Here is a 25,005-nt window from a genome sequence, read left to right on the forward strand (position 1 = left end):
CAACAATAATTTAAAATTACTAATAAAGCAAAGTAAAGCTAATAGTTAATTTTTGATTTACAAAATTGACGGCTAGGTTTCAGCAGCAAATATTCATAAAAATGTACATCTAACAAAAATAATCTAAATAGCGCAAACATATTTTCATTTAATTCAACACGAAATAAATTAAGTGAATTGAGTTCGTGCATTTAAATTTATTTTGTTAACAGATTTATTCATAAAAAAGTTTGTGTTCCGCTTAACTGCTCAATTCCACTCCAGAAGGGAGTGTTTGTTTGTTTACTTCAGATTTGCATCAGAGTCTTGTTTTTGAATATTAACATCGGTTATTTGCGACGCAATCAAATATCCCTCCAAATACTAAGTAATTCTATATCGTGTAAAAGGTAAATTGATTTTCTTTCTGAATTTGGTGCCGAAATGGTTGGTTCAGTTTGTGAAATGTTATTTGTTTAGTTAAGCCTGGTTTAGCTGTCATTGCTAAGTGATTCGAATACATTATTTGCACCATTATTTGTAAATCGAACTTTTAAATATGTATATTTTACTCTTGCCATGTTTGTTAGTAGTTTAAAGTGCTCCATTTTTCAACCTTTTCAAACACAATTTAAAGAATGGATATCAATTCGCAAATTAATAATTTTTATGAGAAATACAAAATTACTAAATTTGTACAAAGGGTTTTTAAACTTATTGAAAACTACTACAGGCATTGATAGATATTAGTCATATTATTTCTCCATATTATGACACTCTTTGCTCAGATCTTTGGTGTACCAAAATTGTCAGTTATACAGGCAAGGTTGTTTGCACATCTGAGCTTCAGAATTCCACAAAAGTTTGGATGGAAAGCTAAGTTGTGCAATTTATCATTCAGGTATGCACAAAAATTACTTTGAAAAATTTCAGGTGTGAATCTGCCACAGAATTGCAGATTGGTTTTGGTTTTCCAGGGTGTCACGATTTTAACAACTCCACATAAATACAATTGCATTTTTTCTTGTTGGAAGGTTATAAGATGGCTGGCCAATATCCAGGCGGTGGCGCTGCTCCTGCGAGTAAAGTCGAACTCAGTATTTCCTGCACAAACCTGCTGGACCGTGACATATCGTCAAAGTCTGACCCTCTCTGTGTTCTGTTGTTGCAAGATCCAAGATCAAAAGCATGGACCGAGGTAAAAAGGGCATTAAAATAAAAAAAATAAAATAATTGGGCGCTGGTCTAGAATCCTACCACAACGCACATTATTTGGGTTATGATAGGGGTTATAAGAACACTTGGGAAAGTACTTGATTTTAAATATTAGTTAAACCAAGAGTTGATTTGCGTCTGTAAATTATTTACCATGTTTCCTTTAACAAAAATAATGTAATTTTACAAGAACTTTTGTATTTTTACAGATTGGGAGAACTGAAAGAATCAAGAATAGCCTCAACCCAAACTTCTCGACCAAGATTGAGATGCAATATTTCTTTGAAGAGGTTCAGAACATTCGGTTTGGCATCTACGACATCGACAACTCATCAACACGTTTGGACGACGATGATTTCTTGGGTCAGGTCACATGCACACTGGCACAGGTTTGATTCTGTTGTATGATAAACATTCAGTGTTGGGAGTTGTTAGTGTATTGTGGTTCTAGGGCCGGAAACCTACTTAGTAATTGAACAGATGTTACTCAAACTTTAAAGGCAATTTATTCTTGTCAAATTGGGTATATAATGGCTTCAATAAAAATCTTGATTGGTGATCGCAAAAATGTTGGCAGATTGAGATTCATATAAAGAAATGAGATATTGGAAAAACAAGATTGAATTTAGCTTGGTAAACCATAAATATACAAACAAAGTAAAGGTATAGGAGCTCCCTTTAATAAATGTTGACTTCACATCACGCCGCTTGCAATGCCTGCCTGGTTTTAAGTTTCTTATAAAAACTAATATGTTTTTTTACTTGAATAATAAAACTTCTTTCCAACAGGTTGTTTCGAGCAAAACCTTTTCATCAAAGTTGTTTCACAAAGATGAGAAACGTGCAGCCGGCAAAGGAGGCATCAAAGTAAGTTGCTTTACTACACAGAGCTATTAAATATGGAAAAATAAGTGTTTCTCTTTTCTAATCCATATCATCATTACTAGGAATATTCAATGCTTATTTAATCTGATGGTGATACCTACTGTTTTGGCCAAATTATTCCTAATAAATGTCAAAGCCAAAAAGGTTTATTAAATCGACATCATCTTAATAAGCTATATTACAGATCTGTGCATAGTCTTCCTAAAATACTCTTTTTTGTCCAATAAATAAACCAGAAACAATTTAACATAAATAATTTATGAAGTCCTTTTGTTTTGGCTGAAGGAGAAAAAACCTTTATTAGTAAACCCACTTCAGAATAATTCCCTGTAGATTTTAACATTTATGTTTAATCTTTTCTTTCTTTTCATCAACTTTTGTTATTTTACCTGGCTGGGATTAATAACAAACACATTTTGTCCACATTTATATATCAATTCTATTTACTGCATAGATATATTTAAGCATGAATTTTTAATTTTTCAAGGTCATTGCCGAAGAGGTCAAGGACAACAGGGTTGCAATAATTTCACTCAAAGCAACAAAACTCGACAAAAAGGTTTTCTCCCAACCCAAAGTTGTTGGTTTTTTTTTTTTTAATTTGTAGCCAAAAAATATTTCGAAATGCAAGAATAATATGTCAATTACTATCTTTATTTTACATTTGGCTAGGGCTTTCCAGTATTCTCGGTTCAGTAATTTTCTAGTGACTATGATTGGTGTTAAGGCTAGGGAGTGTTGTTGTTAATGTTTTCGCAACTGTAGAAACAAATTGGAATGTGTAGAATGTAGATTAAAATTTCTGAAGCAGATTCTTGTGTAACATAACGTTGTATTTACCACACAACATGTTGCGCTAACACAGAGTTTCGTAACGTGATATTTGTGACAGGATTTCATGGGCAAGTCGGATCCATTCATTGAGATTTGGAGAAAAAACGAAGATGGTTCTTGGACGCTGGCGCACAGGTTTAACAAAAACTAAATATTAGACTGTTTTAATACTGACAGAAGAACTATTCCAGATAAAAATGCCCATTTTAATTAGTTTTAAAGACAAATATAGCAGCTAACTATTACCTCACATTTGGGAATTAAAAATGGCAATATTGCCCCTAGTTTTAGTTGAAATTAACACAACAGTGCTTTATATATATACAAACACTTTATGAGTGGATTTTTCAAAATCTGTACGAACAACACAATAAATCCAACCATGCAAACTGCTGCAGTCGGTGACCAACTAAATCAAATATCTACAAAGATTTAAGAAACACTTTCTAGATAAATAGGTTGGAAATACTAAGTTAGCAAATATCCATGAAACAATACACAGCCCTGATTTTAATTAACCTGTGTTATGTTGCAGATCTGAGGTAATCAAGAATAACCTGAACCCGGTTTGGAAACCTTGCACAGTTCCACTGCAAGCTTTATGTGCTGGAGATATGGACAGAGAGATTAAGGTAGAAACTGGTTTGCCTGCATTGTACTACATTAGTGGTCAACATTATATTCCTCGTATTGCATTTAAAGTATTGCATTTAAACACTTTTTACCAAGCATATTGGTTGGATGTTGTAGTTGGACGTAGTAAGAATATCAAAGCGCATACAGAAGTAGAAGCAATTCGAACGTTTAACCCTTTTGTCATTTTCAACATTGATACTTTTGTATGAGCTTTGATGTTCTTATTATGGTTAAAACAAGTTTTTGACATTATCCTAAAAGTATTTTTTAACTGACTTTTTCTGTGTTTTCAGCGAAATATATCTCTTTAAATTTTAAGAAACAATTTTTATAATACCTGTTTTCCTCTGTTTAGTTTGTGTGCAACGATTGGGACAGCGACGGAAGTCACGATCTCATCGGTGAGTTCATCACGACACTGAAGGAAATAAAAGACTCACAGGTAGGTTCATGTGTGAGTAAATTGCAACAAAAACCTAAGGCACGTTAAAAGATTTGTTAGTAATAAAGTTACTTTTGTTTTACCATATTATCAAAAAAATAAAGTAAAATGTAACAGAAAGAAAATGTGTATGTTGTGATTTTAACTCTAACTACAATCTTTGTTTTATTTATAGATTCCATTGTTTTATACCACATTGCATTACTAATCATGCCGTAAAATGCAATTATATTGAATTTTATAAATACAATTTATTTTATAATAATTACTAAATTATCAAACTGGTTTAGCATCAATCAAGGCCAAATACTACCTTCATGTGAGAGTATAGCTTGTGTTTAGTGGCTGTTGTATGTATTTAGGGCATATTAAACCCTCCCAAAGTTGTTATATATATACGGATAAATGTAGAGCCAGATGTTATAAGTTAAGTTTTATTTTGCAGAAAGATTTTCCCTGCATTAACCCAAAGAAGAAAGCCAAGAAATCAAAATACCAGAACTCTGGCATCATAAGCTTCATGGCTTGCAAGGTAAAAACATGTTTTCTATAATGTTAAAATTATTAAAATATATCTAAATTACTAAAAAATATATATATTCGACTCCAGTGTTTAAAGTGTTTGATGCAGATTTGTTTTCAAAGTGCCTATTGTTTTAATAAACCCATTTTTGATGGTTATTGTGTCACAGAAATGGTCAATCCTCTTTGTAAATATTTACGATTTTTATTTACCATATACAGGGGAATATGAGGTTATAAATAGCAGCCTGAGTGCTAATGTTTAATCTTTTTCTAAAGGTGGAAAAACATTACACCTTCCTTGATTACATTTTCGGGGGTTTGCAAATCAACTTTACGGTGAGTAAGATAAAAATAAAACTCCTGCTTATTCCACAATTCACTTTGCACAACCTTAAATAAGTAAAACAGGTTTTGGAACAATTGTTTTCTGTGAAAGATCACATTAAAGCATATTTGCAAAAAGTAAAATTTCCCAGCTAAAGCATTTTTTATCAAACAATCCAGAAAAACTACCTTTGCGTATTTTAATTTGCTCATATAGTGTAGTAATGAAGTTTTGCTTATATATTTGCTCATATAGTTAGGAAGTCATTTAGTGTCGGGCAGCTAATTTTTTTGCCGATAATACCGGATGTCGGAGTAAACACAAACTATCGGTTATTTGTCGCAGGTTGGAATCGACTTTACTGGTTCAAATGGCGACCCACGATCCCCCGATTCACTCCACTTTATGGACCCCAGGGCACCCAACGAGTACCTACAAGCACTTATGGCTGTGGGGGCAGTTGTACAGGATTATGACAGGTAAGCAACGAGTACCTACAAGCACTTATGGCTGTAGGGGCAGTTGTACAGGATTATGACAGGTAAGCAACGAGTACCTACAAGCACTTATGGTTGTAGGGGCAGTTGTACAGGATTATGACAGGTAAGCAACGAGTACCTACAAGCACTTATGGCTGTAGGGGCAGTTGTACAGGATTATGACAGGTGAGCAACGAGTACCTACAAGCACTTATGGCTGTGGGGGCAGTTGTACAGGATTATGACAGGTAAGCGACGAGTACCTACAAGCACTTATGGCTGTAGGGGCAGTTGTACAGGATTATGACAGGTAAGCAACGAGTACCTACAAGCACTTATGGCTGTAGGGGCAGTTGTACAGGATTATGACAGGTAAGCAACGAGTACCTACAAGCACTTATGGCTGTAGGGGCAGTTGTACATGATTATGACAGGTAAGCAACGAGTACCTACAAGCACTTATGGCTGTAGGGGCAGTTGTACAGGATTATGACAGGTAAGCAACGAGTAACTACAAGCACTTATGGCTGTGGGGGCAGTTGTACAGGATTATGAAAGGTGTGCAACGAGTACCTACAAACACTTATGGCTGTAGGGGCAGTTGTACAGGATTATGACAGGTAAGTAACGAGTAACTACAAGCACTTATGGCTGTGGGGGCAGTTGTACAGGATTATGACAGGTGTGCAACGATTACCTACAAGCACTTATGGCTGTAGGGGCAGTTGTACAGGATTATGACAGGTAAGTAACGAGTAACTACAAGCACTTATGGCTGTGGGGGCAGTTGTACAGGATTATGACAGGTGTGCAACGATTACCTACAAGCACTTATGGCTGTGGGGGCAGTTGTACAGGATTATGACAGGTGTGCAACGAGTACCTACAAGCACTTATGGCTGTGGGGGCAGTTGTACAGGATTATGACAGGTGTGCAACGAGTACCTACAAGCACTTATGGCTGTGGGGGCAGTTGTACAGGATTATGACAGGTAAGCAACGAGTACCTACAAGCACTTATGGCTGTAGGGGCAGTTGTACAGGATTATGACAGGTAAGCAACGAGTACCTACAAGCACTTATGGCTGTAGGGGCAGTTGTACAGGATTATGACAGGTAAGCAACGAGTACCTACAAGCACTTATGGCTGTAGGGGCAGTTGTACAGGATTATGACAGGTAAGCAACAGTGTATGGAAGAGAAACTTACGCGCACTGTTTGCTGTTTGGTAGTTGAATTGACATTAAAAGCATCGCGAAAGTAAATAAAGCATAATCATTTTCACTTTAATGTTTGTTGAATATTAACCAGGATTGCTGCCAGTAATTCAACTTTTTTATAATACTAAAGTATTTTCATTTCAGCGACAAACTTTTCCCTGCATTTGGATTCGGAGCGAAACTTCCATCTCAAGAAATCTCGCACGAATTCGCGCTCAACTTTCAGCCGCAGAACCCCTACTGCGCAGGTTAGTGCGCATGCGTAGAACCCCTACTGCGCAGGTTAGTGCGTATGCGCAGAACCCCTACTGCGCAGGTTAGTGCGCGCATGCGCAGAACCCCTACTGCGCAGGTTGGACGTTCTGCAATTAACTCTAGTATGTGAGAAATACAATTTTGCAACAAAACCTACAAATATTATTTCGTCCAGTTGATTGAGCTTCATGGGGGAACACTTATTCCTTAGCATTGTGCTTCACCACATATTGTCGCTTAAACAGCATATTTACGTTGTTTACGCAGGTATCAACGGGATAGTTGAGGCGTACAAGATGTGCCTCCCCCAGATAAAGTTGTGGGGTCCAACCAACATCTCACCCATCATCAACCACGTGGCCAGGTTCGCATCACAAGCTCAACAACAAGATAAAACGAACCCCGGGGTGAGCCGCCTTTAAACAATTCCATCTCCCTCCACATGCTGCACATTTGTGCAAGTCAATGTTGGTTCCCCAGAAACAACTTTGCCAACTGAGATGAACCATAAAAGATATTCTATATATCTCTTAAACAGCTTTCCACGTGACAATAAACTAGCTGTGGTTTCGCGGCACAACACAATGATATTATGACTTGACAATCGAACCTACCCCACGACAAGACAACACATAAATACCGTAATGTTACTGTTTTATCAGCTGTTAAGAGATAATGTACATTTACATACTATTTGTAGAACGCTTGGTTTATTTTCTAGGTTTTTAAAAGTTTCGCGGCACACTTTTGGAGAATTGTGCAATATGCGCGAAGCTATAATGTTTTTGGAATATGTCCAATGCATTGTATACCTGTGCCGTGATGGCTAAGTCGTTGCTTTTAAATGAACTGACTCAAGTCGGTAAAATGACTTGACTTATGCCTGAATAAAGGACTTGAAGTGTTTTTATTAAGCATTTTTAAAATTAGGTTATTTATCTAAAGTTTTGCACATAAAACAATTTGCTTGCCGCATGTTTCATCCTTTAGTTAAGTTATTTCTCATAAACCGGACGAGCTTACCAATTTCAATACTTGCTCTAATTATAAGTAGGACTTAACTTGACTGAGTATTTTCAAAATGAATTGTTTACAGCACTGTTTTGTCCTGTATAACAGATCCCCTAACACTAACAGAGCTACTTTGTCTTACACCATTGTTTGTTAAGGGTTAACAGACTGCGTTGCTACTGTGTTAGCGTTTGTAGCGACAAGTAAAGGCCTACTTTGTTCCCAGAGCTACTTTGTGCTCCTGCTGCTCACCGATGGAGTGATCACTGACATGAACGAGACAAGGAACGCTGTGGTTGCCGCGTCTTTCCTACCAATGTCCATCATTATTGTGGGGGTAGGGGAGGCGGACTTCAGGTGAATACCCTTAATAAGACGAAATGAATATCTTTTTATCTTTTTAGTAGGCTAGGCAACTGTTCTAACCGAAAAGTGTTAAAAACGTCGGATAAATGTGGAAAAGAATGAAAGTTAATTCTTCTAAAGTTTGATTAATTGTTTAAAAATAAGAATTTTAAAGATGTCGAAAAACAATAATTAATTGGTTTTCTTTCACGTTAACTTTTTATGCTATTGTTTTATTTTCAGTTCGATGGAAATGTTGGATGGCGACGACGGCGTGCTGAGGACACCTAGTGGACAACCAGCGGCCAGGGATATCGTGCAATTTGTTCCTTTCAGGAAGTTTAAGAAGGTTGGTTCTGAGGTAATATTCTGGCACTGTGGGGTAAAATATGAAAAAAAGTCAAACATGTTCCATGACAACGACCGAAAATTATAAAATAAACAACTTAAACAATTTATAATTTTACAGGGATAGTTATTGTTTTAAGTATATATCTGTTTATGATCGCAGCATTTTGTTGCTTAGCTCATTGGCGCCTCATTCGGTTAAAATGTGAGTAAACATGTACCACGTGGTGGCGCACAAGTTCCGGTGGTGATATTGCATCAAATGAAATACGTGCAAATATCGTTTGTACCATCTATAATTAGAAACATAGTAGTTAAAGTAATTTAAAATGTGAGGTTTCGGTTTGTGCATTGGTGGTGCGCCTTACCCCCGAAGCACGGTAATTGCTTTATGGGTTAATTAACTCGACTTATATCTAACGGATTATTATACATCACAAACGTAATTTCACACTTATCTTCTCAACCTTCAGACGATTTCCCCGCCAAATTTACCAACAAATACACGCACAACCGACCATTATGACGTCGATAATGCCTATTGTGTTGTTGGAACGTTGACACAATGCTTATTTATTTGCAGGCGAGTGGGTATGCGCTGGCCAAAGCGGTCTTGGCCGAGGTTCCAGGACAGGTCACCGGGTACTACAAGGTTAGGGGGATTACCCCGGCCAACCAGGCCCCACAGTAGGGGTCCAAGGACTTCCCCGCACCCGCAAACACGTGGAACCAGATCCAACCCCGCCTTGACGTCACAATTCAACGTTTGTTGCGTTTCAAAGCATTTGTATGCAGTTGTTTTGATTTGATTTCGTGTTGCCATGGAAAGGTTGCTACAAAGTATTTAAATAGATTTGCATATTAAAAAAGATCTTTGAATTTATTTGACGTCCTGCTTATAAAGTAGTAAAACACAATTTCCAACTATTTGTTATTGTGTTGATCACAACAGTTATTCTGTTTTGTTTTAGGATTTTAAACACCTATAAATTTTTGAGAAGTCTTTCAATGCATTTATTTTTTCCTAAAGCTTTGTGGCGACCGTTCATGGAGATGTGGCGCGTTTTTTTGGCAACTTTTAAACAAGTAATTTGTCGCAGTCAGTAGAAATCCAAACTAGGGCTGGTAAATGCTGTGCTTCACTCATTTGCCGGATTGCTTTTGCGCAGCGAGTTGCTGTAATTTTGTGTTTACTGCAAAGCAGGGATGAGAGACTGGGGCCGCACATTTTATGTTGGCTTGCAATTTTCAAAACCACCTCCAAAAAGTGCAGTTTGCTTCCTAGAATGTCAACCATCACATATAACACTTTGTATATTTTGCCATAGTCTTTTGTCGCTTTTGGCTCTCCCGAAAAGTTGTGCAATTCATGCGGTTGCCCCCCTGCTCCGACGTACTGATGTCATGCCCCCCCAACACACAACCCCCCAAACACACGTCATCAGGTGCTTAATCCACCACACCTTTCCTCAACCGGGATTCGAACCCGGTCCTGAGTTTTCACGCTTGCAGTGTTTATCTCCAACCAACTGTGCAATTGTAAACAACTGAGATGTTTGCGGGAATATCGCGTCTATAATGTGCTATTATTTGGTGAATGATGAATGCCCTGTAGTTACCTTATACACCGAATGCACTATTTTTGTTCCGGTAAACGTATTAACATGTTCCGCTTCATTGACGTTTAATCCTCGTAACCTCGTCGTTTTAACGTTGAGAATAAATGTATGCTACCTGTAGCCCTGACGTAACCGCTTGAGACCTACAAGGCACCTATATCTTGAAATCTATAAACCTCTAGTAATAAGACCAACGACATAATAAAGCCAAATACGCAGTAATATCCAGTTCAGCATAAGATCAAAATCGTCTGAATAAGAACGAAACTTAAATAGAGGGTATGGGACGATCGAGGGTCGTCAGTCTGGCGTTGGTCGTTTTGGTGACGGTGTCTGGGCACCCTAGTTATTTTAGCACCGGATTTTTGGCCCTTATTGTGGTTAGTGGTGGGTAATGGGCGAGGTTAAAAATTGGTTAAGGTTGAAATTTAGGTGTTATTCAGAACTGTGCTTAATTCCAATCTTGGTTTTATGATTGGATTCCCAACATTCATTATAACTAGAACCAACTGAAAGCAGAAAATAAGTAAAACATTATCAGTTTAGTCGAGAGATTTTTGTTGAATCCCGATTTAGAGTCTCCACTTTTCTAATTTTGAGTCGTGCTTAGAAAGAGAGATGATTTATTTGCACTAAATAGGCGAGAGGAAAAAACATGCTTCACACGAAAGTTTATTACAGGAGACATTATCCACGAACAAGTATAAGACAACATTAAAGGGGGTTAATGGTACCACAATTAAATAGAAACAATTACAGAATCAATTTCATGAATTTACAGAACTTTGTCACTTTCTTTACGTTGTTAAATTGTTCAAAGTAAAGATCTTTCGACGAAAATATAAAAACAATTTCCTTGAATCTTCTTGTTAGTTGTTGTTGTAATTTTGAGATTTCTAAAAATGTTGTCTTCTTTTTGAATCCTTAATGTTTATGCGGAAACACCTTCCATCCATATTTGCCATTCTGTACAAACATAATCGTTACGTCATTAAATATTACGTCACAGATCTTACATAACAATCATAAACAACTACACGCTCACCAAAAAAAAATCCTGATTAAAAGCAATTTATAGATTGAAGAATTCTTACGTCATCATTAACCTTATTGCGTCAAGTCACTCAAAGTATTACGTCACGTGTAATAGATGACGTGTACATTACACTTTAAGCGTGCTTTACTTTATTATTAAACCTCTCTACCTTTCAAAACTTCTACGTCACAACAAAGGATTTCCGACATTTTATCCCAATATCTGATACTGAATGACGTCATTATTATGCTCAAACTAGTAAATTAGATGAAATTGAAACGCCCAAAGGTAATTTTCCAGGTTTAAATGCCCAAGTTTGATTTAGTGTTAATAAGTTTGGTCAACTTCAGTTGTTAATCGACTATTTCGGAAAAAACATAAAATGACCTTTCAAGGCCGGGTGGGCACCGATACGACCCCAGTATCGAACAACTACCTTTACAACCATTGGCATCGGGTATAAGTTCTGGTCGGACATCCCTAGTGACGCTGTATTACGTCACGGTATTACGTCATACCCTCGATATCGATGACGCCATCACCGTTCTTGTCGGCTTCCTTGAAGAGTTCATCGATTTCCCAATTCTCGACAGGAGGGTCGGCCGTGCATCCCATGAGCGCTTCGCGCAGCTCGTCCCAGTCGATGTAGTTGTCGTCATCCCTGCGTACGTCACAATTATCATCTGTGACGTCACTCGTACCAGCGGGTCAAACTTGCTACCATACTTTTATGTTAGTGTTATCAATTTAGCAGCTCTTGGAAGAATTTAAGTCATTTGTTTGAAAATTCCACACAACTTTCGTACTCACTTGTCCATGAGGCGGAACAAGTCCTTTAGTTCCTCTTCATCCGCGGACTTTCCTTCTTCTGCTATCTGCATCACCATCATGATGAGGAATTCATCAAAGTCAATTGTGCCGCTTCCTGCAACATCAAGCATCAACAACGAGGTAATTATGAGGCATAAGTAAACGTTTAAGCAGGGATGCGGGGTCGGTAAACCAGAGTCCAGCCTGACTCTACAGCCGGTAATCCGCCCTTTAACCAACTAAAATACCGTGGATGTTCAGCAATTTACTTATAGGGGTGTATAGAACTCATCCACCCAAAATACAAAGTTGGAAAATATCCATCATTTGCTATTTCATTATTTCATCTTTACAATCTTCAGTTTGCGCCCTTATCGGTTTCGGTAGCCTACTACGCATGCGCACGTCGGACTCGGGACTCAAGTAGTTTTAAGTGGACTTACTCAAGTCCCGAGTCCGCAGCCATATTATTAAAAACAAGTGTGAACGACGCAACTATATAAGTCAAAAATATCAAAAAAGCTAAATTTCTTTAAAAAAAAAACAGGTTTCCTAAATTGGCAACAGCATATTTTCCTAAAAGATGAAAAATTATTATTTTATACTATTTTATATTTCGTAAAAATCTATTTCGTTAGTATCAAACTACATCGGATGAGCGTACCGTCGACGTCGACTTCTTCCACAATCTTTGCCAGTTCTTCTCGGTTTGGGGTTTGCCCCAACATCTTCATGACGCGTCCAAGTTCACTCGTACTGATGTCGCCGCCTCCATCCTCGTCGAAGATGTCGAAAGCTTGCTTGAACTCTACATCAAGCAAAGTGAAATTAATGTTAGCTCTTGTAATTAACTCCAAACATGGTAATCAGGTGGAATTGTTTGAGGACAAATTGTATTAAAATCTTGGCAGGCTTCCGCACAAACTTTCCTACTTTGATCAACAGGGTTATGCGAAAACCTTTCAAGATGTTAATACAATTTGTCGTCGCACAGAGCACTTGAATTCTGGCTTAAACCTAAACAAGCTGACAATAGTGCAGCGATTCTCAACCGTGACTGTCGGCATCCTTGGCTTAGTTTGACCTTATTGCAGATTTTATTTAATTTTATAAAGTAAATTTGGGCAACATTAGTTTTTCTGCAACCAGAAAAAAAAACACTGCTTTATTGAAAGGCAAACGCAGAAAAAGAAGATATCACACAGGGCATTATTCGTTCCATATTTACAAAACGTGTCAAAAAAATGTTAGAAAAAATATTGAAGGCGACTTCTAAATTATGAATCTGCCAGAACGTCCATTTCCTCACCAAAGCATTGAACTTTTTATTCTGCCCTCAAACTTTTTTCAAAAATACACGAATTCTTACTTTGGCATCAAATATTTCGCCTTTGTAAATCTATTATGACGTAACTTACCGGATATTTGTTCTTTGGTCAAAGAAGCTCTCGCGTCTTCCACTGTCATCGACTGTAAAACAATGCAATGACGTCACGTTAAACAAAGGAACGCTGTATGACGCAATAAGGATTATTTGTCACCACAAAAGTAACATCACTTGCATTATTATAATAAAGATAAATCAAACGAAAAAACATTTGAAGAGAAAATTTTTAAAGTCCAACCTAAAGAGCAATAAATATATGGCGCGGATTCGACATTAGAAACTATTGTTGCAAACTAAAGCAGTATACCGGCGAAATATGCGCAGCTTCACACTATACTTAAACAGAGTTTTAAGGAACCAAAGCAGTGTTTCAAATTTGCTAAAACGATTTCTCAAAACATAATCGTACATTTTATAGAAATAGTTGCGATCTGCTAAAAATAGTTAAACAATAAACCTGCACAAGGAAACATATATATTCACCACTTACCATTTTGAAGTAATTTGAAATCTCTTGTTAGTAACTTGCTGCTTGATGAGTGAATCACGAATGAATGGAACCGAATTTACCGGCGCACAGTAGACCTGAGGGGGATTCCCCTAATGAGGTGACGACAGCGGCGCCACATCTGCCGGGGAATCCCCGCTGGGCTCGTTAGCGCCTTGCAAGTTTGACGTGACATCTTTCCCAGTTGTTAGTCGCTTCAGAGGTCATAGGTCACCAGACCACGGGCAGCGGCATAATTACCCATTCCAGTATACTGTTGAAATACTTCATTAACTGATGGGGCTCTGTTATTGCAAATGGAGGTGACCACCGTAAACGTCTGTTTCGGGAATCCCGGCATATCCACCAGCGGCCGGATACCATAAACATCAAAACAGACCTTTTGATTCCAGCCCCATACAAACAGGTGCTGAAAGATAACAAATGAGATGTGCGGCGTCGCTGAATACTTAGCCGAAACGTTGAACAAACCAATATACAGTATACCAGAATAACTTAATTGTAGTATACTATGCCTGGTAGCAATAGCATATTTACACCTCATCAACTTCTGTCGGGTGCAAAACTATCGAAATTTTAATGAAATTTTACACTGAACGTCAATTTTACAAATCTCACTTAATATATTTCAGAATAAACTCCGCTTAAGCAAAACAATTCAGCTGTAGTTGTGTTGAAAAGCCGTACAGCTTTCAACAAATGCTATTCAATGCACAAAGTTTGGAAGAACCAAATCCCGAGGAGATTAACATGCCAGAAACTTTTACCTAGGGGTGAAGGGGAAAGTCTTACTAAAAAGGAATAGAGAATTTTAGAGATGACGTCACTCAGTAGCAACGTGACGTCATAAAACAGGCTTCTCAGAAAACCTGTTGTTCTCTGTCGATCCCGTGGGTTAATATAATAACATTTAAACGCGAAAGAGCATTTGTGGATTTGGGCTGAAAATTGTTATTTCAATAAGGACTAAAACAGTCCAAACCGAAAAATGTGATTCGCGTGAAGTAAAGTGACGTTGCTCGTAAATAAAGATAATGCACAAAAAGTTTAACTTGGGCGATCGCCTTATTAAAAGAGAATATGTTTTACCGGTATTAGCAGACCCGGCTTACCTAACCATTGTTTAGCAGGTAAGTTTACCAACAGTTTAATTATATTTATTGATCCTAAAACATGCACAACTGACTTTAAAAGGGCGGTTGGATAACAAAGTGCGAAGTAGTTACGTAATATAAGCGACAAAACTGCAGTTAAAGTACAAATAAAGCTCTTGGTCTCAAGTAGGAATATTGTGAGGAAAGCAAGACGAGCTGCTGGACACAGCAGGGGTTCTTATGATGGCGTGATAGATTTAGAATGCAAACTGTGGGAATTACGTCAAATTAATCATTGACAAAACAATAAATACAATGAAACATATGTACACACATAGGAGTGTTAACAACTGAGATCTAGCAATTCTGAAGCTGCTTTTTGACCAACGATTACGGCTTGACAAAACAAAGCAGACTTTTAGTATTTTTTTTAAAAGGTGTTCATGAATCATGGATAATTCAAAATAATGTCAAGCTCCGTTAGTTTGGTTTGCATTACAGCTTTTTCTGATTTTTCTTACAGCTTTTTCGATGTTTAATAGAAATGATCTATTTTGAAACCAGGTGGCTATTAAACATCGCCTAAGGTTGTAAGAACTTTGGCGCTTGTCAACCTGTACTAGAATTGTAAGGTAGAAGTCGTTGCGTTTAATGCAAATTATTGCTGAAATTCGTATCACCAATACCCCCCTAATATCGGACGAGTTCCGATACTTCCACTTGGGATCATGCATCGGCGCCGATCCAATATTATCATACACCACTGGCCACAAGCATTAAACATTTCACTCAAACATCTCCACAAGTTTTTCAAAGGAACTTTTATTGCTGATTTTTCGCAGCAAAAAGCAAACGGAGCCAAGATCCACACAAAAGCAACAAATTCAGGGGGGCGCAAGTTTAGGGGGGCAGGGGGGTCAAACAGGGCGCCGGGGGTGAGCCGCCATCTTGTTTTGAAGCTAGCAAAGCAGGTTTTGATGAAGCGGCTCCGGGAATCGTGGACGATGCAAAAGTTTTGGCAAAAAACGTCGGCACAAGTTCAACTATCGGTTTGGGGGGGTTTCATGCATCGCCCCTCATCAAAATATAGAAACTCACTCATGTGGAACACAGTTACTATGACTTCATAATCGTTTTGCTTTGAACCGGACAATCGGCTCACAGTTGAAATAAAAAAGCGTAAAAAACTCATCAAAAAGTAAAACGCGGAAAAAAACTGGGGTTTGGGTGAAAAAGTGGGGCCGGAGGTAAAAACCCCGAAGCGGTAAAACCTGGGTAAGACATCTTAACATGATTGTTAGCGAATAAAGAAACAAAGCACGATGTGTGTGTGACGTCATAACGGTGGTAGAAATGACGTCATAGGGGTAGAACTGTGCAATTCCCACCACTAGGTGTCAGAGTGGCGTCACGCTTCATTGGTTTGTGCTTCAACAATGGAACAAGCGGCTCATTGTGATCCCTTTATGACATCACCATCACATACTCTTCTGCAAATAAACAAAATGTTGAAGCAAAAAATAAAATGTCCGAAAATAAATTGGCAGCAAGTTTACAATTTATCAAAAACTTTGATGAACCAGAAATTTCCTGCCATTTTTTCTTTAACAAAACAAACTTTTTTTAGAAGATTTTACCAATGTTTAGTTTTTAGGTTTTTTATCAACTTTTTACCAGAATTTGAAGAACTCAAACGTTTTTGTCGAACGTCGATTTGAATTTCGAAGCAGCCAATCAGGTGTCCAGAAATGTTGGCTCCAAATTTTGAATTTTGTTGACTCCAAATTAAAGACAATTATTTCAAGATCAAATTGTAATTTTGTAACAATTTTTATTTTACAGCAGTTACGATAAAAATGTGGCAAATATTTTACCAATGTTTCGCGAAGGACAGTGAAATTTAATTTCATTTTCGTTTTAAACAACAATTCGAAAACTCTATAAATTTTTACGCAAGCCTCTTTACAACTTAATAATAAATTTGTTTTTTAAGAACCGGATGCAACTTATAAGTTTAAAGGTGATCATAGTCGAGCAATGAAAACTCAAGTAGTTTGGTCAAAACGTAATCGATGATAAAATCGCTTCAAATTTTGCACCAAATCCAAAAAATCCACCGAAAGCTGTTCGGGGAGGGGTAAATAAATTTTCAGTTAATTGTCTTGGAACAATGGCGGTTTGTTTCACCATTGTGACTCGACACTGTCCTGAAACCACTGATCGTTCGAAGCGTCCGTGTGCAGAGGTTGTTGCGCAATTGGGTCGCTGCCCCACCCGCCCCCCATTTTCGGGGCTTTCCCCGATGTGTTGGGGGCCGAGGGTGCCTTACGTTTATTCCCACCTCTGCCCCGGGACTTCCCCCTTCCGTATCCGCCCCTCTGGCCGCGGTTGTTGTTGTTGTTGTATCCCCCGTTGCCACCGCCGTACATTCTGCACAAAGTGATACATCGTCAACATGTGAACAGCTCTAACTATAGGATTGTTGCACATTTTAAAAAAATTCCTAAAACTGGTTATGAATTGCCACTGCGATACATTCTGAACAATAGGGAGGACAACTTGTGTATGGCTGTTATTTCGATAAAATATATTCAAGACAAGACAAATTACCTAAGATTAAATTCCTTGACGAGTTTTAAATATAATAATTCAAACAAAAATGCCATGGCCAACGCAATATAAAATAGTTGCACGAAGTACATTCTATACCAGTGGTTCTCAACCGCCGGTCCGCGTCAACTTCCTGCCGGTCCGCCAAATATATTACAATCTTAAATCTCAACTACAAAATGCAAGATGCTGAAAGCAACATTGTGACGTAACATAGAGTTAATGGTCTACTTTGGACTTTATCGTACGACACAATGCAAGTGTTGTGCCCAACTGTTTAAAAGTAGGCTACAGATCGTTAAGTCTTAAATTTTAGGACTAGTTGTACGTGAAAAACTTTAATAGAACCATGTATAACACGTATGATATCAAAAAGACAGCAGCAAATTGCTCATTGGATTTAAGTTTACATTCTTTGCTTTTAAGTTGCATAATTTCGTCATATTTGCATTTTGGGTTGATTTTAATTTTTGAAGGTCCACCGGTCCGCAACATTTGTTTTGAAATTTTTCCGGTCCGTAAGCTAAAAAAGGTTGAGAACCACTGTTCCATACTACACTTCTAGCTCTTATTGGCCACGTTTGGATAAGAAAAACTTTTAATTTGCCCTTAACTCATTGCACAAGGTATTTACAGCTTTCTTTTAATCTTACGAACTAAATCAGTCTTCACAATCCTAAAAGTCAATCGAAAATACAAACAAGAGACCAGTTTAAGATCTCCCAGAAATAAGCAACTTTAAAAAATATATTTCAAGTATTCACCCTCTCTGTGGTCTTTGACCTCCGTATCGTCCTCCGCGCTGCATTTGCATTCCATAGAAATCATCGTAACCTCCCCCGAAGCCGTAACCTCCCATGTAATCGCCGGTGAAGTAATCCTCTCCGTAACCCCCGTACCCCATCATCGGCATCGGGGCGCCGTAACCCCCCATTCCACCGTGACCCCCTCGGTGCCGTGGACCACCCTGGCGATGACCCCCTCCGTAAGGACTCCCCATTCCCATACCACTGGAAGAACAAGGAGTTTGTTAACAAGGTAAAATATTTTTTTATGCAAATTAGTAAGGCAAGTCGTAATAAGAATATCAAAGCCCATACATAAGTAGGTTGCATTTTGAACGTTTCGAATAACTCTTTATTCATTTTCAACATTCTGTATGGGCTTTGATATTCTTATTACGTCTTACTACAACCTCCAACCATTATGCTCCAAAGTAAGGCAAGTCTTACATGAATATATTTTTACAGTCAGATACAAATTAGTCACACAAACATTTAGTTTAAATCAGATGTTTAAAAATGAGTGACTTTGTTTGTTTTTAAAGAAATTACTATACTGTCATAGTAAAATTTTGGCAAATATTATCCAAATTTACCGAAAGCAGTAAATCAGTGAAATACTGAGTAAAATATAAGCACTCACTAGTTGTTGTTCATCATCTTGCGTTCCATCTGTCGTTCCTTCTTCTTTTTATCGACGGGTTTTGCGAGGCTGATCACAATCGCTTCACCTTCCAAGTTCAACCCGTTTAATTCCTCCAGGGCCTGAAGGGAAAAACAGAATTTTGTTGAAAATATGAGAGGCATGAAATTTGCAATTGTGATTTGCAAAAATAATTCTATTTCTTAATAAACGTTTTAAGTGTTGAGCCATTTGAAGGAGACCATTACCTACGAAAGCACAAGAACCAATCCTTTTTATTCAAAATGTTTAAAATAAATGCAGATAGTCACCTTAAGAGCGTGGTCCCTTTCCTTAAAATGCACGAACGCGTAATCCTTGATCTTCTTGACACGCTCCACTTCCCCGTAAGCGCTGAAGGTTTGCGTCACGATTTCCTCGGTAGCTTTCATCGAGAGATTCTTCACGTAGAGCACCTTCACCTGGGGATGCACCAGTCGTGAGAAAAGCTCTTGCTTAAATAAACTACACTTTGTTGGTCGCGAAAAATAATGCTAAACGTCAAACACTAACGGCCAATTGTTTTGTAAAACATTCAACGATATACTCATGTGGGACTACAGAAAAAATTAAACAAGATCATATTACATCGTGGTAAAAAGTACTATGATTCAGTTGTCCAGTAACGACTATGGCCAGCCAGAAGAGAGCAATGTAATCGCACTAAAGTGTGAAGTAAGTAAAACAGTGGCAGAGAACAATTAAATATGGTGGAAATTTACAGAAAACCTGTTGTTTTCAACAACATTTTGAAAACAACCTACTTTGGACATGATCTCGTCCGATGGTTCTTCGATCGGGTCGGCCCAATCGACCGATATCGTGTTGTTGAAAGCTTTCAGTTTGTTCGAGCTCAGTCTTCGACGGGCCTGCAAAGTTAAACCACATTGAAAATGATAAAATACTTATATCAAGAAGAACCTTCATTAACATGAGCTTAACCAACAACAACGTCTCTGTGGATTTGATTTCAACAATGATGAAGTCAATAAACAGTTGCCGAAAAGAGTTAATTCTAGCGGAGCTAGTAGAGTTCTTACCTGTGAAGCGGATTTGTGGTCGACAAACTCGAGGAAACAAAATCCTCTGTTCTTATTTTTATCCTCGGTTTGTAAATACAAGATAACATCACGAAGTCCCTCTGCAACATAAGGAAACAACTACAAGCTTACGGGAGGTAGGGAAGGGGGCTGAAGAAGATTAAAAGTGGTAGTAACGATACTTGTCTGATAATTACCAGTACTATCAGCACTGGTGCAAAGTGGGAAATTTCATGAAATTCAAGTTCAAGGCTTTTCACTGAACAGTTTAAGAACTCATGCTTTAAACTATTTAATAATAATAAATGCCTTATTACACGATGGGTAAATATTTTTGCATCATTCAGCAACTTCTATCTTTAGGCATTTCAACATTTATTTTGGAAATCTGTTTTTTTCGGCCAAAAGTTTGCTAATTTTCAGTTAAAATGACTAAAAAAATTCCAATTTCACCTAATTTTTTAAATATTACAGATTTGCAATATCTGTTTTAAACAAATACATGTTAAAACAGGCCGATGTTATTCGCACTCACGAGTTAGCGAGTTAAACTCCTCGAAGATTTCATCTTTTGTCCTCGTCTTTGGAATGGAGCCGACAAAAAGTCGCACGTTGGATTGCGAGACGCAAACTCCGAGGTGTTTCTTCGGAGCAATCTCGTAGTTGTCGAGCTATACGGAAATATTGTGTTGCAATAAGCAATTGGTTTAGCTAAGATACAGAGTAACTTATAAATTAACTAAAGTTAAGATGATTGTTAAAAAAATTATTTTTATTTTTTGCGTTGGTGATCTGCAAAATCTGACAAAATATGTGACTTTGAGAAACTATAATAACATTAATAACCTCAATTTATATAAACTTTAAAGGTTTAACTACTCCGGTATAACTTAGAAAAATATTCAAGTACAGTTTACAGTAATCAATAGAGCAACTAAAATTTTTTTGCGGATTAATTAAATTGTATATATATTACATTATGTAAAATAAACCAATAAAATAGTTGTGAAAAGTTAGGTACATTATTTCAAAATCGGTGCAAAAACAAAACCTTTAAATTAAAGAAATATTTAACTTGAAAATTTGGTATTTTACAATTAAAAAATTCCAAGTTAAAAGCTTTTGAGTTCACCTGTTCGACGCATTCTTTTGCTGCTTCCTTGGTGGTGTAGGTGGCGAACCCGTAGCCCCGGTTCTGGCCGGTCAGGGGGTCCATCATGAGCCGGAAGTCCCAGAGCGTCCCGGCCTGCTCAAGGAGGGGAATAACCTCATCCTCAAACACCGTGCGAGGGATTCGGCCGATGAATACCTGTTTTTCATATTCACAGTTGCTACACATTTAAATGAATTCAATTGAACGACATTTAAAGAAAAATTATTTCAAAGACTTAAAATTGGACCACTCAACATTTTTTAATATAATTCAAAAACAAAAACGTATAAATGCTATGCTCAACCTTCCAACAAATAGTTCAAATCTGTGTTTACTACGGAAGTTTTAACACAACTTGGGCTGCTTATAAAATAGAAATACTTTTCCGTATGCAAATTACCCCAAATACATTGCGGAAGTGTCAAATTACCCCCAAATACATTGCGGAAGTGTCAAATTACCAAAACAAATTATTCTTGATTATCCACAGTGTTATGTTTGTTAATAAAGAGGATATAGATCTGATTAAACCTTTTTGGTAGTATTTAAAATAAAATAGATTTTATCCACTTCCAATTAATTTGAGATAAGACGACACTTTCACAAATTTATCCCTATTTTCTCAGTTAAGTTTATTATTTTGTGTTAAAACTTAACAAAATAGATGCAGTATCAATCAAATTGCCATATTGAGAAAAGCCAGTCAAACATCGCCAGGTAAGATTAAGAGACCGCTAATTTAAGTTACAACATATTCTTGTGATTTTCAACACTTATTTTTTTTAATTATGTTTAAGATTTCTATTAACCTGGCATCCAGCCCCGGGTTCCTGGCCGTCGTAAACGTCCTTGGGGGGAGGCCCGCCGTACCGGCGCTGCCCTGTGGTGACATCGAGTGTATAGTTGGTGCGCTCAAGAAGTTCCTGCAAATTAAATCACAAAGGGGGTGAATTTTAAATTCCAATCTTCATGCAAGTTACAACATCAGAATATGCAACTCGATAGTTTTTCTATCAGCTGTCAAATATGGTTCTATATTAGGTTCTGAGAAATTTGGCTCCAAAATTTAGGAAAGTTGCAAAAGGAATAAGAAGTTATGGTCCTTAATCATTAAATTTGCATTTATTAATTGCTATTGTCTTAATTGTGTGGCCAGACCTTCGCTGCTATACTTACGCTTGGCAGTTGGTTGCCGCAAAAAAGGGGTAGAAACGCTGATTTAACGTTAAAATACTTAAATTCAAAGGAAAACTTGATGGTTAAAATATACAAGTAGAATAGCAACTTAATTTTTTTTTTACCTTTATTTTGTCCTCATCTGGGCCAATTTTACCGAGGTTGTTCCCGTTGAGTTGCCCTTCCCTCTCGGCCTTAACTCGTTGTCGGTGGATCTTCATCACTCCACACAGGAACGCAGACTTGTTTTGAACATGCTGAAAGTATTTGCTGCCATTAAGTGGTTGCCACAAGTACAGGGAAATAATACGCCACACTAGAGGTTGCCAAACTACTGCCCGAAGCTACACCGGGCCTATTAGTTCCTGTGGTTCCTTAATGTTCCCAAAACAGGTTTTTAATATTAATGGAAATCCAAGCTAAACTTTAAAGTTTTATAAAGCTCATTACATAAGTTGGTAAATAATTGTTTTTCTTCGTTTAATAGCATTGTTAAATATCATTATTTGAGCCTTTGTTGTGTACCACGATCGCCAACTACTCACTTAAATATTTTGGGCCAAAACTTGATAATTTGCCGATGCCTTTTAGTCCATTTTATAATTAACATTGTTGTGTTCTGGTTTTACTTTTCTACTAATGTGATATAAACAACATATTTGGATCCAGATCTGATGAGCCGACATTTTAATTTGAACATCCCTACTCTTGGCTGCAATATTGTTTTAATTGCCATTAATTTAGTCACCTGCAAGTTTGAGTCGTTAAATTGCTTGAGGACAGCCAGAGCTCCTTCTTCGTCGAGTTCCTTCAGCGCATCAATCGCTCGTTGGTCCAAGTCGGCAAACTGGACAAGTTCTGCAACATAAAGTGAAAATCCGATCACTTTTTTGTTATAATTTTATAAAGACAAAACAACGTTATGGCCAACACAATTGCAAATAGTTAAAAAATTGTTTTACTATGGCAAAGCACAATTACATTATTTTTTTTGTTAAGTAGAATGCACACTGACTGCCAGCAAGCAGGTTTTCTTCAAAAAATACCATTTAAACTTGACCCACTGCAGTTTACTACCAATTTAATTGGAGTTTAGTTTTGGAATAAACTTGAAAACCTTTAAATTAGGCACAAATATGCATTGATGGTTTCATTTTTAAAACACCATTTTGTGCAGAAACAAATATAGGTTATAATTGAATAACTATTACCATCTTTATATTGTTTGTAAAGAGTTTTGATCAAAGTTTGGAAACTATGCCCATCATACAAATTATTGAATTTTTGTTAACTAATTGCTTTTGTTTAAGGTATTTTTCAATTAATAGAATTTATCGCAAAATAAAACAAAATTACATTCAGTATTGCCGGACTGCATTGCAGACCATTATAAGAGAAGATCTTGGTCGTGAAATATTGCACCATAGTGAATTTAAAATAGCTTTTCTGGTGTGTTATGTGTATGATTTTGACAAAACAATTTAAAGTTTTAAGGCCACTATTTATAAAATGCATCATGAAGTTGTAGGATTTTAAATCCACAAATATCTCACCATCTTTGAAAACGTTGTCCAGAGCATTTGCAACTTCTGCTGAAAGTCCAGCTTCGATAAGTTTGTGGTAACTCTCCGAATGTTCGACTTCGGTTGTTTCGTCGAAAGGCGCCTCCTCTTTCGGCTCAACTTTGATCTCGGCCTTAATTTCAGCGCTCATTTCAACAGTTTAAGATTCCAAAACACAAAACTCTTAACAATTTGGTTCCTATAAGAATAACAACAAATATTTCACGGTACTCACAATCACTATGGTACGTATTATGTATCCTACATCACAGATTAATTTAAACAATCTAAAAACTCTCTTAAGTTGCGTTCATTTATTCAAAAAGAACCAGAGTAAGTAAACATTTACAAAATAACTACGTAAATTTTGCATTATTCTGACACAAGAAAACTATACACAACATTTACGGGCTATTTTTAACGTTACATTTGTCCCAAACTTAAAATAACACTTTTGGAAAATTGATTGTTTTAGCGGAAAAGCGAATTCGCCTTTCAAGGCTCACGCTGCAATCACTCAAGCGTGAAGAACCTCGTGCGCTTCTCGCTTGGGAACCACAATGCTGAAATCCAGGGGCAAAAACGCGGTATTTTTTCACTTTTATTTTTTCGGAATTTCTTTGTATGTCTCAATTACATAATGACTTTATATCAGAGATAAATATTTCTAGCAATTGATTATTGCATATACCCAAGTGAGTATTGTTTAAAATCTGGGACGACTGGTGAAATGGTGCAACGCATAAAGTCAGCTGCATGTTGCAACTCTGACTAGGGATGTCCAGAAAATGACATTTCAATTCGATGCCCGATTGATATTGAGAAAAAGTATCGCGATTAGATACCTAATGAAGTCATTGCTATGGCATCAAAACCGTAGCAAATGAAATTATTAAAGGTAATTATTTCCAGGATGTTAGACAAAATTTGCTTAAATGGTAAAAAGTTTCGTTATCCTCCATTCGATAAGCTAATATTTTTTACCTTTTACGGTAGAAACTACTATATTAGATTGCAAATCATAAAAAATATTAGCTTGACATCGGA

The 25,005-nt window shown here is 37.2% G+C and overlaps 3 protein-coding genes across 6 annotated transcripts; 1 reads left to right on the forward strand and 2 right to left on the reverse strand.

Moving 5' to 3' along the window:
• Positions 1–254: 254 nt before the first annotated feature.
• Positions 255–10,235, forward strand: LOC146137136 (copine-3-like). 3 transcript variants are annotated; one of them, XM_083394313.1, is made up of 16 exons: positions 255–389; positions 1,014–1,177; positions 1,404–1,583; positions 1,984–2,061; positions 2,567–2,638; positions 2,972–3,048; positions 3,449–3,545; positions 3,905–3,991; positions 4,437–4,523; positions 4,793–4,852; positions 5,187–5,320; positions 6,685–6,788; positions 7,063–7,202; positions 8,033–8,163; positions 8,395–8,512; positions 9,083–10,235. In XM_083394313.1, the coding sequence occupies exons 2-16, from the start codon at positions 1,022–1,024 to the stop codon at positions 9,188–9,190; spliced, it is 1,629 nt and encodes a 542-aa protein (XP_083250439.1). In that variant the 5' UTR covers positions 255–389; positions 1,014–1,021; the 3' UTR covers positions 9,191–10,235. The 3 variants fall into 3 exon arrangements, with proteins under 3 accessions (XP_083250439.1, XP_083250441.1, XP_083250440.1); XM_083394315.1 differs by having other exon boundaries at positions 8,395–8,500; XM_083394314.1 differs by having other exon boundaries at positions 259–880.
• An 814-nt stretch (positions 10,236–11,049) lies between these two features.
• On the reverse strand, positions 11,050–13,431 carry LOC146137137 (troponin C, skeletal muscle-like). The gene is made up of 5 exons (XM_083394317.1): positions 13,383–13,431; positions 12,629–12,772; positions 11,965–12,079; positions 11,673–11,815; positions 11,050–11,084 (listed from the first exon to the last, which is right to left on the reverse strand). The coding sequence occupies exons 1-5, from the start codon at positions 13,429–13,431 to the stop codon at positions 11,050–11,052; spliced, it is 486 nt and encodes a 161-aa protein (XP_083250443.1).
• Positions 13,432–15,765: 2,334 nt separating this feature from the next.
• LOC146137138 (heterogeneous nuclear ribonucleoprotein R-like) lies at positions 15,766–24,153 on the reverse strand. 2 transcript variants are annotated; one of them, XM_083394312.1, is made up of 13 exons: positions 23,950–24,153; positions 23,145–23,254; positions 22,522–22,653; positions 22,030–22,143; positions 21,200–21,376; positions 20,603–20,738; positions 20,068–20,168; positions 19,792–19,896; positions 19,300–19,449; positions 18,989–19,110; positions 18,328–18,573; positions 17,295–17,383; positions 15,766–16,443 (listed from the first exon to the last, which is right to left on the reverse strand). In XM_083394312.1, the coding sequence occupies exons 1-13, from the start codon at positions 24,107–24,109 to the stop codon at positions 16,418–16,420; spliced, it is 1,668 nt and encodes a 555-aa protein (XP_083250438.1). In that variant the 5' UTR covers positions 24,110–24,153; the 3' UTR covers positions 15,766–16,417. The 2 variants fall into 2 exon arrangements, with proteins under 2 accessions (XP_083250438.1, XP_083250437.1); XM_083394311.1 differs by lacking the exon at positions 15,766–16,443 and having other exon boundaries at positions 16,468–17,383.
• Positions 24,154–25,005: the final 852 nt, after the last annotated feature.

Source organism: Ascidiella aspersa, chromosome 7 (genome assembly GCF_963924565.1).
Source record: "Ascidiella aspersa chromosome 7, kaAscAspe10.2, whole genome shotgun sequence".
NCBI classification, from domain to species: Eukaryota; Metazoa; Chordata; class Ascidiacea; order Phlebobranchia; family Ascidiidae; genus Ascidiella; species Ascidiella aspersa.

Excerpts from the sequence above, each read along its gene's own strand:
- LOC146137136 (XM_083394313.1), top strand. The coding sequence starts at position 1,022 with ATGGCTGGCCAATATCCAGGCGGTGGCGCTGCTCCTGCGAGTAAAGTC. Across the intron at positions 2,062-2,566 it reads CCGGCAAAGGAGGCATCAAA|GTCATTGCCGAAGAGGTCAA; the intron begins GTAAGTTGCTTT and ends TAATTTTTCAAG. Across the intron at positions 7,203-8,032 it reads AAGATAAAACGAACCCCGGG|AGCTACTTTGTGCTCCTGCT; the intron begins GTGAGCCGCCTT and ends CTTTGTTCCCAG.
- LOC146137137 (XM_083394317.1), bottom strand. The coding sequence starts at position 13,431 with ATGACAGTGGAAGACGCGAGAGCTTCTTTGACCAAAGAACAAATATCC. Across the intron at positions 12,080-12,628 it reads GGAAGAAGTCGACGTCGACG|GAAGCGGCACAATTGACTTT; the intron begins GTACGCTCATCC and ends TTGATGTTGCAG. Across the intron at positions 11,085-11,672 it reads TGGCGTCATCGATATCGAGG|AATGGCAAATATGGATGGAA; the intron begins GTATGACGTAAT and ends ATGTTTGTACAG.
- LOC146137138 (XM_083394311.1), bottom strand. The coding sequence starts at position 24,109 with ATGAGCGCTGAAATTAAGGCCGAGATCAAAGTTGAGCCGAAAGAGGAG. Across the intron at positions 22,144-22,521 it reads CAGATGAGGACAAAATAAAG|GAACTTCTTGAGCGCACCAA; the intron begins GTAAAAAAAAAA and ends TTTAATTTGCAG. Across the intron at positions 19,111-19,299 it reads AAAGGGACCACGCTCTTAAG|GCCCTGGAGGAATTAAACGG; the intron begins GTGACTATCTGC and ends TTTTCCCTTCAG.